The sequence below is a fragment of the Chenopodium album genome, chromosome 2 (assembly GCF_948465745.1).
Source record: "Chenopodium album chromosome 2, dcCheAlbu1.1, whole genome shotgun sequence".
Classification (NCBI taxonomy): Eukaryota; Viridiplantae; Streptophyta; class Magnoliopsida; order Caryophyllales; family Amaranthaceae; genus Chenopodium; species Chenopodium album.
Window position 1 is genome coordinate 7,792,769 of NC_137835.1, and position 17,748 is coordinate 7,810,516.

The following is a 17,748-nucleotide window of genomic DNA, read 5'->3' on the forward strand; positions in this document are numbered from 1 at the left end:
CACCAATTTTGCTTGCGTGTCATTTAAATTATTTAATTCTAAAATAAATTAATAATCTCGTATTTAATTGGCTACCACTCAAATTGTTTATCTTATGTGGCGCGCTAAAAAAAAATTAAATTCTACGTGGCTCTCTAAAAACTCGGAAAAAAATTCCCCTTTATATATATATATACTTATGAAGCCCGTGCGATGCACGGTTTGTTAGTATTTTTTTTTTTAAAAAAAAATCATATTTATGTGATTAAAATTGTTATTATATTAGTTTTAAAATATTAGATAAAATTCCTAACCTCAAAAGACAATATTTTGTACTTAATTAATTTAAAATTTAAAATCTCATTCGCCAATTTTGCTTACGTGGCATTTGAATTATTTAATGTAAAAGAAATTAATAATCTCTTATTTAATTGGCTACCACTTAAATTTATAATCCTACATGGCGCGCTAAGAAAATTAAATCCTACGTGACTCTCTAAAAACTTGGGGAAAAACTCCCCTTTATATATATACTAGTTTTGTGCCCCGTGCGATGCCCGGGTTGTTTATGAAGTCTATTTAAATCTATCCAACTTGGCGCGACACTTAAATTTTATTTTATCGAAAATAAAACTCTAAACTAACAATTTTATCCTAAAATTTTATCCAAATTTGATTCAAAATAGAATTTCAAACTAACTTTTTTTTTTTTTTTTTTTTTTTTTTTATCTAGTCTATTTAAATTTATCCAACGTGGCGCGACACTTGGCGAAAAGTTAGAATGTCAAGTGTCGCTGCCTCGTGACCTTGCTAGAAGTTTAGCTTTATATATTAGTTTTGTAAATTAATTTTAAGATATATGTCAAATTTTAAAATATATTATTGATACAAATTAGTTAGGAATTGAAGTATTTTATCGAAAATAAAACTCTAAATTAACAATTTTATTCTAAAATTCTATCCAAATAGAAATCTAAACTGAATTTTTTATCTAATGAAATATATTTAAATCTATTCAACGTGACACGACACTTGGCGAAAAGTTGGAATGCCAAGTGTCACTATCTCGTGACCTGGCTAAAAGTTTAGCTTTTATAATATTTGTTAGGGAGAGATTAAAGATATTTACGATCAAAGATTTACATCCATATATGCAAAAAAGATAATTATTAGTTTTTTTAAATAATTTAAATTTTAATTGTTTTTATTTTTATCTATGTGGCAAAATTCTTAAATCTTACTCGTCACTTTTTCTTAGGTGGCGAGTGAATTTTTTAATTCTAAAATAAATTATTAATCTAAAATTTCATTGGTCAAAATAATACCTTTTCTTATAAGGCGCGTCGAATGCTCCGAAAAATGCCTACTTTATTTATATATATTAGATTAGATTAGATTTCCGCCTAAATGCAACGATGATGTCATTTTTTTTTGTAGAGTTATCATATTTAACATTTTTTAAATTTAAAACCTATTAATTTATCGTAGGAAATTGAAACAATTTTAAATTGAACACTAATAAATGACCTCATATATTGAACTATAAACTAGACGACGTTGAACGGACACCATATCATAATTTGATGAATATAAAAAAAATTTAAATAATCAAATGTACGTAATTTTTATTTAATTCATGAATAATAGCAGTTTATTTTTAAAATATACAAATTAAAAATAGGTTTTTATATAAATTGTGCATCGCACGAGTTCTAATTTAGTGAAACAACAATATCAAATTAACAATAAAAAGTGTTTATCAAGACAATTCCGTATATAAAATTTTAATATTATGAATCAACAATTTTTTGTTTTAGGAAATAAATCAACAATTTTTTATTAAAATATGACCCAAATTACCATGTTAACATTTAAAAAATAAAATAAAATAAATTATTTACGATATCCCCACCCCTAGAGTTTTTATTTATTTAAAAAAAAAAAAAGAAAAAAGGTGGGCTTTGGTGTGGGGTTGGTTGGACTCGTGGGGGAAGGAAATTCATACCTCTGCGTGGAAGACGATAAACTACAACGGAGTACAGAGTACTGTCTTTCCCCTCTTTCTATCAGTTTCTGGTTATTTTCCTCCTCATCCGACGCGATCAAATATCACCTACGTTTATGGAACTTTGATCTGTAAGTTCAAACTTATTAATCTGTTGACTTCTATGCTGCTTCAGTTTATTCAATTTTGTCGCTATTTTATTTTGTTTTTAATTATTGGAGAGGAACAAGAGGAGAGTGATTTGCGAAACCCTTGTATTTGGGGCCTTGTTCTCTTGATTTGCTTCTTCGGATCTTAATTTTGGTGTAGAATTCCAGCTGAGAGCAGGAATTTTGTTGAGGTTTTAGGGTTTGTAGAATTGGGTTGGTTGTTATAGAGTGATTTGTTAGGTTTTTATTTTTACTTTTAATTTAATTAATGGCGTCAATTCCTCCATTTGAGTTGGAGGATCAAACGGATGAGGATTTCTTTGATAAGCTAGTAAATGATGATGATGATGATGACGATGTCAGCTCGAAAACAACTGGATTGATTCATGCTTCCGATTTATTGGATGGGAATGAGTCTGATGAATTGAAAGAATTTGCTAATTTAAGTACGGGCGAGATAAGTCGTGGAGATAGTGGCACGGACACGGTTAAGGTGGAAGGAAACTGTGATAATATGGGGATACAGAGTCTTGAAGCAAGGGGGGAACAGGTTGTTGTTGATGGGGAGGCTAATTCTTCGTTAGTATCATTAGATTCGTCTGTTTTGGATAATGGGCCTGTAACAGGAGACGGGGATATGTCTTCTGAGGTTCAGTCAGGGCTGATGAGAGAGATTAGTTGCTCGCCTACGAGTGGTGTTAAGGAGGTCCAATGGAGTGCTTTTACTGATTCAGCTATGCCCGGTAGTGGTGGTGTTGGATTTTACGACGAATTTTTTACTGACTTAGGAGGAGGGGAAATGGGGAATTTCTATACCGAAGCTAAAGCTGTGCCTGGAAATGAGGCAAGAAAGAATGAAGTTACAGAGAGTTCGTCTAGTCATAATGAGTATCAAGGTTCAACTGGGGCTTTTACCGAACAACCTCCAAATGAGGGAGATACATATAGCATCGAGTATTGGGAAAGCCTTTACCCTGGATGGAAATATGATCCAAACACTGCACAATGGTATCAGTTGCATGGTAGTGATGGAGTTTTAAATGGGCAGGAAAGCTTTGATATCACTGCTGGAAATATACAAGGAACCTTTGGTGCAAATGGAGACAGCCTATGGAAAACTTCTAATGTACAGTCATCCCAAAATTTTAATGCACAACAAACAGCTCAATCTGCTGTGGGAACTATAAGTCAATTAAGTATGACTGAAAATTTATCCGGACACAATTCCATTCTGCAACAGTATGAGGAAAATCAGTATCCAGCACATATGATTTTTGATTCTCAGTACCCTGGTTGGTATTATGATACAATAGCTCAACAATGGTTTTCTTTGGAAGTTTATCATGCAACGGATCAGACTAGCAATTCACAGGTTCAAAATGGATTCCTCTCCTCAGCAGGTTATACTCATGCTAGTAGTACTAGTAGTCAGGGCATTAACAATGATGGGCTACAAGGTCCCAGAGGTGAAGGCCTGGAAAATTTTGTTGCTACATCCAGGCCTACTACCAATTTTAGCGTGGTTCCGTCGTGGCAAAGATTCAATGATAACAATAGCTACAGTAACAATCAATTGTGCCAAGAGACTCCCTCTGGTTCCACAGGATCTTTGGAAACATACAAGCAAACAAGTCAGAGTAATGATAATTCAAATTGGGCTGGTGGCTTGAGCAATTTTTCTGCTGAAAATAATTTTCAGCTGTTTAATCATGCTCAACAGGCTCTGCAAAATGAGCAGCCAACTCAATACCCAACTGGTCATTACAGCAGTCAAAATGCAGCTGCTGTTCCCCAACCCTTATTTTCTAATGCTCACCATGTCTCTTATACACCAAGTGAGGGAAGGTCATCTGCAGGTCGGCCTCCTCATGCTTTAGTTACTTTTGGGTTTGGGGGGAAGCTTGTAGTTATGAAAGATAATAATACTGGTGGGTTTTCAGCACTTGGAAGCAAGGTATATTCACTCATTTATGCTTTACTATGTCAAGTTAATGTAGTTCTCATCTTAGATTTGGACCTCATTTGGTCAGTGTGCCCCATATTTTATCATATAAATTTTCCTTTTCCCCCTTTTGCAGGATAGTGATGGATGCTTCTTATCTGTGCTCAATTTGATGGAAGTTGTGAGTTTGAGCAAGGATCCATCTTTTTCTGAGACAAGTGCTTATAGCTACTTCCATTCTTTGTGTAATCAATCCTTTCCTGGTCCTTTAATTGGTGGTAATGTGGGAAGCAAAGATATGAATAAATGGATTGATGACAAGATATCAAACAGTGAATCTCTGGAAATGAATTATGGTAAACGTCAAGGTTCGAAATTGCTTCTTTCATTGCTAAAAATTGCTTGTCAACACTATGGAAAACTTCGATCCTTTGGCGGGGATACTGGGCTGAAGGTATATATGTTTTTGAATCCTGAAGTGGCTGATCTATAGTGTTGGAATCTTTTTACCTTTGTTGCATCTGCTATTGATTGTGAACTGTTAGTAGCTCCCACTCCCCCCCCCCCCCCCCCCACACCCCCACCCCTCTCTTATTTTGAAGAGTTTACATGATACAAGTTTTTTGCTTCTTTCCTGGCATTCACTGTGAACTACCCAGTGGCTTTTTCCCCCCTTTGATTGTGCTTATAGCATTTTCCTTTGGGCAATCCGCAACTTTTGAACTGCATGTGAACAGCATTAAGCAAATGATAGATTTCTATTTTGGTAAGAATGAATATGTTTACATTTTGGGGCTCATTAGCTATTGATGCATGGTCAGTTGTAAGTTCTCTCAGTTTGGTATTTGGGAGTTACTGCTTGGCCCTTTTGCACGCTGAAAGAAATGGAGAAGGGATTGCTTGTTTTAGTTCAGGATTAAGTTCAGTATTATTCGGCAACAACTCCCATACCTAATTTTTTTTCTTTTGCATTTTTTGTTTGGAAAATTTAACTGGTATAGTTTTAAGTTTGGGCTGTCTTTTCAAATTAAAAGCAATTTTATAGTTTTTAGAAATATTTTCATAGTTGAGGTTGTCTTTTGAAATGGAAATTCAGCATTACAACCGAATCTGCACTTTTTTCCCTTTTTTTTTTTGAGATTATTCATACGCATGGTTATTTAATCTAGTGAGTTTGAGCCAATGTATGATGCCTATTTCTGAGACTTATTGCTGGTGCAATAATTAGGTTATTTAAGAGGGATAAGAGGAGATAGTTTTTGATGCGGAAGAACTGAGAGTTGAGGTTACAAGGTTTCTTTTATTGGCAACTGAACAACTTTGCCGGAGAATGTTATTGTAAAATAGTACATGAGAGTGCTTGAGCATGGGGACAGGAAACTAAAAAAAAGCATTCACCTTTGTAATTTTGTATGTTGTGAGGAGTGTTTTCAACGTAAAAACAAGTGCTTCAAGGTTTAATGCTCTTACTTACAAATTAGATGTTCTGGTTCAGAAGCAAACCTTGTTATTTGAGTGAATTCTTTATTGGCTTTTTATATGGCACTATTTTCTGATATTCGAGTGTTGATTTTGCTCTGTGTGTGTGTGTGTGTGTGACTACGTGGGTGGGAGGGGGGGTGGTTGGTGGGAATTGAGAATAAATGAAGCATGGGTTCCTGATCGGTCATATTACTTCCCGTTCAAATCTTCAGAACTCAGAAATATTTATCAATAAAAGCGGTTTCTTCCATATATGTCAGGAAAATGACCTTCCCGAATCAGCCGTTGCCAAACTCTTCGCATCTTCCAAGAGGAGTGATGGCCAGTTTAATGTTTATAATGCAATTTCTAATTGTTTGATGACCTTGCCTTCTGAAGCACAAATTCAGGTATACTGGACCTTCCTGTATTTCTTTCATTTTATAACTAGTATTATTACTTCTGTGAAAGACTGAAATGGATACTTGCTATTTTAGACTACTGCTACTGAGGTACAAAACCTTCTGATATCTGGTAGAAAGAAGGAGGCTTTGCAACGAGCTCAAGACGGTCACCTCTGGGGATTTGCTCTAATTCTTGCCCGAGAACTTGGGGATCAGGTTTGTACTTGTATACTTCTCATCTTCTCTTATCAGATCAGTCTAGGCTCCCTGGCTACTTTGTTTAATGCATTTAATTAGTTGATTATTGGTATAATTTGCAGCTTTATGCTGATACCGTGAAGAAAATGGCAGTTAGCCAGTTAGTGGTTGGCTCACCTTTGAGAACTTTGTGCCTTTTGATAGCAAGAAAACCTGAAGAGGTTTTCTGTAACAGCACGATGCCTGCTAATGACGTGTATGAAGCAGTAAATATGTTGCCACAGTCTATGCAGGTACATAACTTCGCTTCTTATTGCTTCATAACACTGGGAAATAATTGAATTTTACATATCAATAAATCGTTGTAAAGAATTGACATCATTAGTTTAGGGTAGTTAAGAGGTTCAGTAAGGGGTTAGGACTGATGTCTAGTTGCACTTTCCAACCCGCTATTTGTTTTTTATATGATTTTGTTACGTCAAACAGACTTCACAAATGCTAGGTAGTACTCTAGAGTCGAATGGACCTAAACTAAACAATTTGATCAAACGGACTGAATAGTTTACTCAACTAGAAACGCTAGAATTGGTGAAAATTAACTCACTTATTTTTACAAGGTTAAGCACAAAACTTTACATTTTATTGATCTCAATCACACACATATTAATAAAATCATAAGGCCCTTTAAATTGGCACTATAATTTCTTAAATTATGTAACAAAGAATCCTACTATACATAGAAATAAACCCCTAATTCGTTAAATGTTTTAAATCCTATGGCTGCCCTTTTCCTTCCCCCCCCCCCCCCCCTAACTTTCATGGCAGCCTCTTCTTCCTTCCCAATCCCATGTCCTTTCATTGAACCCCCTCCCCACAATTGTATTTGCCTTAGCCTTTCTTTCACACACCTTTCTTACCTGTATCTTACCCAACCCTTCAAAGCTCTTCAAACCCAGCGGTTTGAAACTTTGAGTTGTTCAGTTCCTGATTCCTCTAAAATACCCCTTCAACTCTTTTCCTGATCACACCTCTTACCGGCCTACAACAAAAAGCCCTAGTCTCTATTAAGAGATGAATTTCAAACTGTTTAGAGTGGTTCCAGATTATGTAATTCAATAGATTCCATTAACTGCCAACTAGAAGTCTAAAAGCATTTCTAGATGCAAGGTACTTGTGAAGTTGTGAGTATTATAGAAAATAAATTAATTCTAGCTATAGTAAAATAGGTAAAGTAAATTAATGTTGTACTATTTGTTGAAGAATTCAATAGTCCTGTCATCCAACATTAATTTAGCTAAGTTTACAAACATTATTAATATACTACTTATATATCAAGACAATTATTACATTGATGTATAAATTATTTGATATGATTATTGTCCATTGCCAAAGGAAAATCAATTTCCAGAAATATTATCAATTGGGAAAATTAGATAACTTTTTCGTGCAAACAGCAAGGTTTCTGGGTTGCTTCAACTTAAGGGCAATACTTATACTGTTATACATACAGGGGAAAGGGGGTCTATGAGGAGGGGGTTGCTAAAATAGGATGGTGAGGAGGAGAGTTGTGGAAGGGGATGGAATTGTGGGAGGACGAGAAGGGGTTTCCATAGTTCCATGGGTTTGGAGGAGGGAGAACGAAGAGGCTTCCCTGGAAGGAGGTTATTGGATTTGATATCTTGCTTTCACTTTGTCTGAGTTTTTACCATATAGTCCCTCCGACCTTAAATAATCTTCCTATTACCTAACTTACGTTAGGACATGCATTTTAAATTTTAGTGGGGTTAGGATTAAAATGTGAGCCGACCCCACATTATTGGATTACGTCTTTGATTGATTGATAGGATTAAAATGTGAAAGGGGTTCTTCTCACATGGGTATCCTTAAAAGATAACATGAAGATTATTTGTGGGCATTGGTAGCGGGAGCATTTTGTATATTTTGATTATTTTTTTCCTATTTAAAGAGAATTGAATTGTAAGAACTGTCAATAGTACTGGGAAATTATGTTGAATGTCCCATAAATGTTTGATTTAGCTTTGGTGATGCTTACTTGAGGTGGTTACAATATCTTTTATTAAACATTGAAATTTTAGTATGATAAGCAGAATGCAGGTTTTAGCATGCTGGAGAACTGGGAGGAAAATTTGGCTGTAATAACTGCAAATAGAACTGAGAATGATCATCTTGTGATTATCCATCTTGGAGATTGTCTACTGAAGGAAAAACATGATGTATGTCTTCCACTTTATTTTGGGCAGCAGCTGTTGGCTGTTAAGTATTGTTTATTTTCTTTGTTTGCAACTTCAAAATTGCCATTTCCATCCATTAGTCTACAGTTGTAGAAAAGTTAGAAGATTTATCAGCTTCATTTTTATATGAGTCCAATTGTATAGGTTACTGCTGCACATATCTGCTACTTGGTTGCAGAGGCTGGATTTGAGCAGTATTCAGATAGTGCAAGATTGTGTCTCATTGGTGCAGACCACTGGAACTTCCCAAGGACGTATGCTAGTCCTGAGGCAATTCAGGTGTTATTTTAGTTTCTTGTAGTTCCTTTACAAGTTACTTCGGCTTTTCTATGCATGCAGTTAGACTTTTATTGTGGTGTTTCTACTTGCTAGAGAACTCTGCATTTATTTATGCCTTAAATCGGGGATAAAATTGTCCTTTGTATTTTTTATATTACTTTAAATTTTATCGTGTGTCATAGTTTATCACATTTTGCGTACTACTTTAGCTAGTTGAATAACTGTTACCTAAGTTACTATCTTATGATTTTCACCCTGACCATCAATGTATAGATCCCTTCTATAATTTGTTTTTGTTTTTGTTTTTTGTTTTTTTTCTTATGTCGGTTCTTGGGTTGAGGCTACTACTCATCGAGGGGACAAGAACTTGGGTCTAATTTTATTTGGGATAAACATTATTCATATTTCGACTTATTGACTTTAGATCCTTGCTTGATGTTGGGTTGATTTTACATGATTATAGTGTTCATGGGAAGTGTTGATCTCCAACTCTTCCAAAGTTTTGTTTTGGAGTAATGGATTGCTGCCACAATATGTATTATCTAGAGTGAACTCAGTGAAGACTATTGTACTCTGAAATCAACTGGAGGTCTGTAGGTTTGTTTTGAGTTTTGTTTACACTCTCGTTTTAAGTCATTATCAAGCAATGTTGGAACTTGGTGTCGAATCACCTCAGCTATAAACATACTTGTATTTGGCTTTTCTCTGAACTTGTTCAACTGCCAGATCTTGCTGACAGTGCTTGTGACTTAACTGTATGGCCTATTGTCCTGTCGCTTTGGGGTAAGGAATGAACAATAGTGAGATTAGTGACAGGGTTTAATTTGCTTCTTTAGCTAAGCCCAACGATTTCCTGTCCAATCCCACTTACCAAACAGGAAAGAAGCCAAGTGGGGATGGATCTAGATTTATTTAAGCATTCAGAACAAAAAAATTGTGCTATCAGATGTTCTACACTCAACAAGGTCATGTACTTGAGTTTTCTACTATCGATCATAGGAAGCAAGCTTTTGGTTGGGAAACCCAGCTCCTTGTTTTCATCTTTTTGTAGCTTTATAAGACCAACCTATGATATCATCTCACATCTAAGTTTCTGTCTAAAAGATGTATTCTGCATACTGATGTGAATTATTGATCCGAAAATCAACAAAACACAAAGGATATGTTTAAGCCTAATTCTATACAGGAAATCCACCAAGAATTAAACAAAAACTAAGATCAATCAACTAAGAATCCACCTAATTAATTAATCCAAACGAATGTTTTAAACTAAAACAAGCAAAACAACAATTGATTGCAATCTCAACCAAAACTAAAGTATGCAACTTAAGAAATAAATCTGAATATTTGCGTGTATTCTTTCGTGTACTTCAACGTGGGATTACAATGAACATTTATAGCTAATTCTATCCTAGACCAAGTAGAATTCTAGGCTAAAACAAACTAGTACTCGTCTAAGAATTCTAGTGCAGCTAGAATTTCCAAACTAGCTTGGATTCCAAGCTACGCGCACAATCTCCATTGTAACACCCCAATAATTCTCCCATTTCCAAACCACTTACTTTAAATAAAAATAGAGGAGAACCATTGGCATGTTACCGCCACGTGTTAAAACGTTAAGGCTTTATCAAAGTATTGCAGCGGAAATCCAACTTAAATCTTAAAATAATATAATTTAGAAAACCAATAAGTCAAAGCTTACAAATTGGAACCATAAAGGCCCTTATTTAAAATCAAACCAATAATCAAAGTCCCAAAACATAATTAAAGTAGTAAAACATAAATAAGTTCAACACAAAGAACGAATACTCTCAATCACACCAATCCCTTGACAAAGCGTATGTCAAATCACCGAACTTCACATCATCAAGCTAACCTGTGCAATACTGCTCCCCAATAATACAAGTGTAATAATTGGATCATCAGATGGTCATTGAAAGGCGAAGGCCTTGACCAAAAGAAAACACACAAAAGCACGCAATCAGCAAAGCTGAGTACATACAAGCTACAACGTACCAAACCTAGCATGCTCAGCTAATTAAAGTAAATAAACATACAACACGAATTCATTAATCAAGACTCCACACTTAAACAATTCAATTGACTCAACATACTTGCTAATCAATTCTAAACACTCGACTCTTTATATTTAATTTAATTAATTTAGTTTGGAGTAAGCAATAGACGAGGTTGTCCAATCCACCAAATCATTTTGGTCCAAAATGACCATTTAAAATAAAAGTTTAGCGCGATGCAAGAATGGGCGCGACTCCATTCTCACAAAGTTAGTCTAGGATCCCATCTAACTTTCATTATAAAAATAAAATGTAAATACCAAAAGAAAAGAGGACATGTTGATCAAACAAGCCTCGGAAAGCCACGGGCTACCACCGTGTACCCCAACCCATAATTGTCAATACTCTAGAAGTGCACGCTTTCTAGAGTTTTATTGCTCATCCATGTTTCACTTTACGTGATTACAATTTTAATTAATAGCCGACTCAATCAAATAGACCATACATAAAAATCATACATCAATTTACTTTTAATCCTATTTAGGACAAGGGTGATCACATCACAAATTGACTTTTAATTTCATTAAACTTCCAAATTATCCAAATTGTTGAACATAGTCAACTCACCTAGCCATTTCGGCTTAATCCACCTTTACTCAACATACTAACAATTCATGATTGAGTAATAAAATAAATAACAACCTTTTGGAATAATTAATAAATTCATTCCACTTAAACCATTCAATTTCAATCCTTTAATAATCCAAATGTGGTTAACAAACCGATCCAATAAAAATATGCTTGTATCAACATTCCATACAAACAATTAATCCAATATAATTCAACATGTTTGCATCCATAATTCCATACAAACATAATCAATTCACCAAAACATGTCTTATAAACATAAACACATGAATTAATTAAATGTATAACCAAACAATTTTCATCCAAGTGTTCTCTAATCATGAAACTAAGTTCTTTTCTTTGGTACCTAAACATGATACTATTTACAACGAAGTAGACATGTACGTACCTCGTGTAAACAATCCTTTGTGCCACTTTACTAACTAGAAATCACCTTTAATAAACTCCTCTCCTAAACCAAACAATAACATCTCAATCAATACCCAATCAATCAAATTTACAGCAATACTAACTTACTTTAAAACCTTCAAAATCCAAATCAAACAACACTTTAAAACCTTCCCTTTAGTTTAAAATTAAAGGCTTATATATAGTTCTTTAAATTTTATTCATAAAAACCTTAAAATACACTCTTATACATGAAATTACAGCAAGTTTAAAGTCTAATAAAAATCTGAAAATTATTTTAAAACCCCTAATAATTTCCCTTTTTAATGGGTGATTAAACCCTCTTTATAAAACATCAAAAGTAGTACTTAGAAACTATTTCCAACACTTAAAAATTCAATAAAAACATATATTTATGCTTAATTAACTTTAAACATAATTAATTTTATTAATCAAACTCAAGGATAATATTTTAAGTATAAAAAAAACTTTGTTAAAAAAAAAAACTGCCCGAAAATCATATTTAGAGGCTGAATTTGGCCACGAAAGGGTGGTGCTCACTACCAAAGGTAGTGAGTCTTTCTTAAAACATTGTTTCCACATGGAAAACACTACTTTTTTGTCAAAATCGGATGAGTTCAGAACCTGATCGGGATTAAAACGGGATTAATATTAATGAACGAAAATCTTAAAATTTAAACACGAATTTAAGTGTTCAAAATAGTCTGGAATTAAGTTAAACTAATCAGTAGTTATAATCACCAAAATTTCAAAACATCATTACTATAAAAGCCCTAAATCAATTGTTCATAAAAACCCTAAAATCATGATTTTCAATTAATTGAAACCCTAGGTTTATAATTCATTAAATATGAAAATTTATAACATAAATATAATCTGAAATTTATAATCTTTATACCATCAAAATATAATTTGATACTAAAAATATAATCTTTATACTAAAATCAAAACCCAAAACAATTAAATTAACATTAAGCAAAATAATGAAATAAAGGAGGATGAAAATAAGACTAACCTTTTTGTGTGGGAAATTTTTGGAGATTCATGGGGTATTTATAGGAGAGAATTATTGTAGGGTAAAAAGGAAGATTGGGTCTCATAAAAATAATGGGTCAATTAAGTAAACAAATGGGTTAGGTTTGTTTGATTGGACATAAATTGTAGAATAAAGGTGCATAAAATAATTTGTTCAAATAATTTTCGACCCAGATTAATAATTTGAAACTTTTGAAATTAAATTCCGGAAAATAACAAATAAATATTATAAATAAAATAAAATTTCATTTATAAAATATTTTAAAAATACGGGGGATTACATCCATACTCGCAAATGTCTTCAGCTAACCTCTCCAAATCTTCCCTAGATTAGATAAGATTTTCAAAACTAATATAGGAAAGTTTTCCCACATGTTTTTCTCAGATTTCCACACGCCTAAATCAGATAAACCAACTAACAAAAATATCTTAAAAACTTAACTAAAATAATTTTAAAGAATCCTAATGCTTAAACCAAGAAAAACCCTTTCAAGTGAAAGGTAAAGTCCTGGAAGCAAAATCTACAAAAGCAATTTAAAGAACCTTCAAGAATCTTCCAAGAATCTTCGAGAACCCTCAAGAATCTTCAAAAAGAGAAAAAGAACACTCAAGTGTGTTCAAGAACACCAAGAAAAGCCACCATGCAAACCGTGGACTTATCTTGATGTCCAAGGTAGTGTGAGTTGCTAGCCATGGACGCATCAATGTTTAGGGACAAGCTTTGTTGATGCTTGTTGATCAAATTTTCGAAGTCATCATCATTGATGCTCTTATCACATACCCACAAGTGCACACTCATGAAATTGTAGATTAATTGACATGTCAGGTCTCTACCCATCGTTGGTGCAGGATGGGTCGCTAGAATTTGATTTTTTTTTTTCTCTCTGATTGTGGCTCATCTCCCCCCCCCTCCCCCTTTTGCCATTGATTTGACTTATTACCCGAGTCAAGTGCTTTTGATCCTTTGGCAGGAAACTTTTGTCTGGGAAACCAGCTCCTCTTTAAAGTTTATACCTTCTCTGATCTCATTCTGCATTCCTTACCTACCAGTGCTTACCTATGAAAATATTGATTAGTTCGCATGCCATGTGAAAGGTCCGATTGTTTTGACACTGGATTGTTCAGTGCACTTATACTGAGAAGCTGGCTAGGGTGCAAGGCTTGAGTGGAAGAGGCTTGAGCAAATGAAGTGTACAAGCAAAGATTTTATCTTATAAAGGGACATTATTTCCTATTGGAAACAAACGCTAGGGGGTACGGTTGATCAGACGCTTGTGCAGGCAGGCAGTAGGCACAAGTGAGGCTGACAACCAGGATTCCAGGAAATCAAGAGAGGGATTTTTCGGAGTTGTATGCGTTAGGATGAGTGACAACACGATTTCTATATAGGTGCAACAACACAACGCTTGTATCAAAGTAAAGCTGGGAAAGAAGCTTTGATACTCACTACTCATGATTCTCTGAAGATTTTTCTTTTGGAGATGCAATATTTTCCTTGCGTTTCTGATTGACAATAACATCATAATTACTCAATAGCCTATAAACTTAAAAGGAAAGTCTTTGAATGCATTAAATAAGCAAAATACATGGAAAGGACGTTGGATTCTAACTCCTCCCCTACTTGAGATGTTGATGAGCTCTAGATAAGTGATTTGTTTTTTAAATCTTGAAAACTACTGTCTTTGGATTGCTGCTGGATGGTGGCGGTTGTATGAGTTCTCTCGTGTCTCGTCTAAGTTGGCTTCTTTGTTGGCTTTCTTGAAGTTGTGGAGATGTGCTTCGAACTACTTGGAATAGTTTCTTGAGGTTGCAAGTGAGCTTCCTGGAATCTTCTCGTCTCTGTTGCCTTTCTTGAGGTTTTGGAGATGTGCTTTCATGCTATGAACCTGTTGGAATAGTTTGCTTATAGTAGCTCTCTGCCCTTAATAATCTAGGCTGTTTTATTTTCTTATGCACCATCCTTTCACTATCCATCATTCCATCATATAGATCTATGCCTCCCCATTAAATTTTTTATTTTCTTTTGGAGCAAAATATGTAGTGATAGAAATGATCTTGAAGATTATGTTTGGTTTTTGGTTGTTACTGCAGATGACAGAGCTTTATGAATATGCAAAGGTTCTTGGGAATTCTCAGTTTGTCCTGCTTCAACTGCAGCCATACAAACTTATATATGCGCACATGCTGGCTGAGGTTGGAAGGATTTCGGATTCATTAAAGTATGTATATGAGCCTTTTAGTTTAATTGTTAAAGACATTTGTCCTTTGATTTTTTTTTTTTTTTTTTTTTTAAGATGATGGCATAATTCAGATACTGTCAAGCTGTTTACAAATCTCTTAAAATTGGACGATCACCGGAGGCAGATACATTGAAACAGTTGTTGTCATCTCTTGAAGAGAGGATTAGGACTCACCAGCAGGTTTGACCTCAACTTTTCTTTTGCTAAGGAGTTGTGGTGCAATTTCTCTAACCTTTTTTTTTTTTTTTTTTTTGGTAACCTTTTCAGAGTGGATATGCAGGTAACTTAGCTCCGGCAAAGATAGTGGGTAAATTGCTGAACTTTATTGATAATACTGCTCATCGTGTTGTTGGAGGACTTCCGCCACCTGGTCCTTCGTCTTTAACACAAAGTAGTTATCAAGGCAGTGAAAATCAATTTCAGACACTGGGCCCTAAGGTGACTGGTAGTCAATCAATCATGGGTGTCTCATCACTGACACCATTAGCATCCACGAATGTAACGGGCAGTCAATCAACCATGGGTCTGTCGTCACTGACTCCATCAGCATCCATGGAGCCCATAAGCCAGTGGGCAGTAGATGAAAGTAAAATGACATTGCAAACTAGAAGCATTTCTGAGCCAGATATTGGTAAAACTAAGCCGGTATAGTCACATGCTCGTGTACTTTTATTGTACTTCCTAATCCCTTGACACACACACACACACACACACGGTAGTCGTTAACCTTTTATTTTTCAAATTTGATATGAAATAGGATCAGGTTGATTCTTCAAATGAAGCAACTTCTTCCAGTACAGTGGTAAAACAATCTGGTTCAGCAGGAACATCTCGCTTTGGTCGTTTTAACTTTGGTGCTCAGATCTTGCAAAAGACTGTTGGATTGGTCTTAAAGCCTCTTCAAGGCCGCCAGGTAAGACAATTTATATTTATGTTTAGATTTCTTCCGTACCTGCACAAAATATATGAAATATCTGTATCTTACTGATTGGTTATGCTTATTTTATGAAAGGCTAAGTTGGGGGACACAAATAAATTCTATTACGATGAAAAGCTAAAGAGGTGGGTGGAGGAAGGTGCTGAACCAACTCCTGAAGAATCTGCTCTGCCACCACCACCGACTGCTGCCTTCCAAAATGGAAGGTCAGACTATAACTTGAAGAATGCTTTGAATGATGGAATGCATGCCATTAATGGTGATCCATCTAGTAGTTCAACCCCTGAAAGCAGCCCTGCTATACCGTCTATGCCTAGCTCAAATCAATTTTCAGCACGCAGTCGGATGGGTGTACGATCAAGGTATGTATGAATTATCTATCTCTTGATTTTCGTCCTCTCTAGAGTCCCTCATCTCTGTTGGTACTCTATAATAAACTTATGAAGTGATTGGAATATTTTGCTGGGGTTGTGATCTGATTCAGTTACCCTGTCTGGTTGCATTATCAATCATATTTTTTTGTCCCTCCTCCACCCTCAGTGTTTCGGATGGACTGAATGATTTTAAGGGAAAGAAGCACTCCCCTTGTTCGTATAGATTTCATGACTAAATTTTAAAGCATGAATGACATCTACCTCCACTTTGCTGCTGCAAATAGCAGTTTTGTGAGCTTTTTTTTTTTTGGAGGTGGGGAGGGGAATGTTGTTATTCTCTATAATGTGTTAATCTTTCTAAAAGTGAAGTTTGTATATATTTTTCAGTAGTGAATTTTTACTCTGTATAGGTATGTGGATACCTTCAACAAGGGTGGCGGGGCCTCTACAAATTTGTTCCAGGCACCATCTGTACCATCAGCTAAACCTGCTAATCTCACTGGCACCAAGTTTTTCATTCCCATGGCTGCACCGACAAATGAACAGCCTTCAGGCACTGATTCTGGAAGCGGAAATGAAATTTCTCTAAGTGGAGAAAATTCTTCTAGTGATCCTTTCCAAAACCTAGCACCTGCACCCATTGGAACAATGCAGAGGTTTTCTAGTGTTGATACCTTACCTAGCAAGGGTGCAATGGACAGTGGGATAAGCTCTCTTGCACCTCAATCTCGTCGTACAGCTTCATGGAGTGCAGTTCAAAGTGATACATTCTCTCCGCCTTCAACAAGTGAGATTAAAGCTTCCCCACTTTCGTTTATGCCTGGTGATCAGTTGCTGGGTAATCTGCACATGGATAGAGACAATTCTGGGGATGACCTCCAGGAGGTTGAACTTTGAACTGGGCTGCTGTAAATATCAAGTTTTGCATTTTATGATTAGTATGAAAAGCTCGATTAGAAATTATCGAGGCCAAAGCTACCGAAGCCCAGCGAAGTGGAGCTTCAAGTTCTAGATACAAAAACTTCCTTTTTCTTCACTCTTTGCCATCTGCAAATATGTCAGAAATTTGATAATCTTATTATTGTACTAATTACTAATTAGAGGTAGGATGTTGTAGCCGTTAGATGGACATACTACATGGGCAAAAATGAGTTGGAGCACCTTGTACAGTTCCATTTTGTTAGGTTCATTTGAAAAGTACTATAGTGAACAGTTAAAAGGTGGATAGAAGGGAAAGATGTCAAGGCGAGATTCAATAATGTAACGAAATTTTTCATGTTTCATATTGCTGCAAATAATTGACTTCATCACAAACTTTTAAATAAGGTAGGCGTATACAAATATGGTACAAAAGTGCAAATAATATTAAGTTAACCTGATTTGATCTGATTTGAATTTCTCTGACATCCAATGATAAATAAA

General features: G+C 35.1%; 1 protein-coding gene across 2 annotated transcripts; it reads left to right on the plus strand.

Annotated features, from left to right (window-relative positions):
- The first annotated feature begins 2,131 nt into the window (after nt 1-2,131).
- Nucleotides 2,132-17,607, plus strand: LOC145595009 (protein transport protein SEC16A homolog). Of its 2 annotated transcripts, none has more exons than XM_081651363.1 (13): nt 2,132-4,087; nt 4,212-4,529; nt 5,818-5,946; nt 6,034-6,156; nt 6,261-6,431; nt 8,235-8,372; nt 8,535-8,669; nt 14,867-14,994; nt 15,087-15,195; nt 15,283-15,660; nt 15,773-15,928; nt 16,028-16,314; nt 16,737-17,607. In XM_081651363.1, exons 1-13 carry the CDS (start codon nt 2,402-2,404, stop codon nt 17,221-17,223), a joined length of 4,245 nt encoding a protein of 1,414 aa, XP_081507489.1. In that variant the 5' UTR covers nt 2,132-2,401; the 3' UTR covers nt 17,224-17,607. The 2 variants fall into 2 exon arrangements, with proteins under 2 accessions (XP_081507489.1, XP_081507496.1); XM_081651370.1 differs by having other exon boundaries at nt 2,133-4,087; nt 8,247-8,372.
- Nucleotides 17,608-17,748: the final 141 nt, after the last annotated feature.

Coding starts and splice junctions, on each gene's coding strand:
- LOC145595009 (XM_081651363.1), top strand. CDS start 2,402: ATGGCGTCAATTCCTCCATTTGAGTTGGAGGATCAAACGGATGAGGAT. Junction 4,088..4,211: donor TTTCAGCACTTGGAAGCAAG/GTATATTCACTC, acceptor CCCCTTTTGCAG/GATAGTGATGGATGCTTCTT. Junction 4,530..5,817: donor GCGGGGATACTGGGCTGAAG/GTATATATGTTT, acceptor CATATATGTCAG/GAAAATGACCTTCCCGAATC.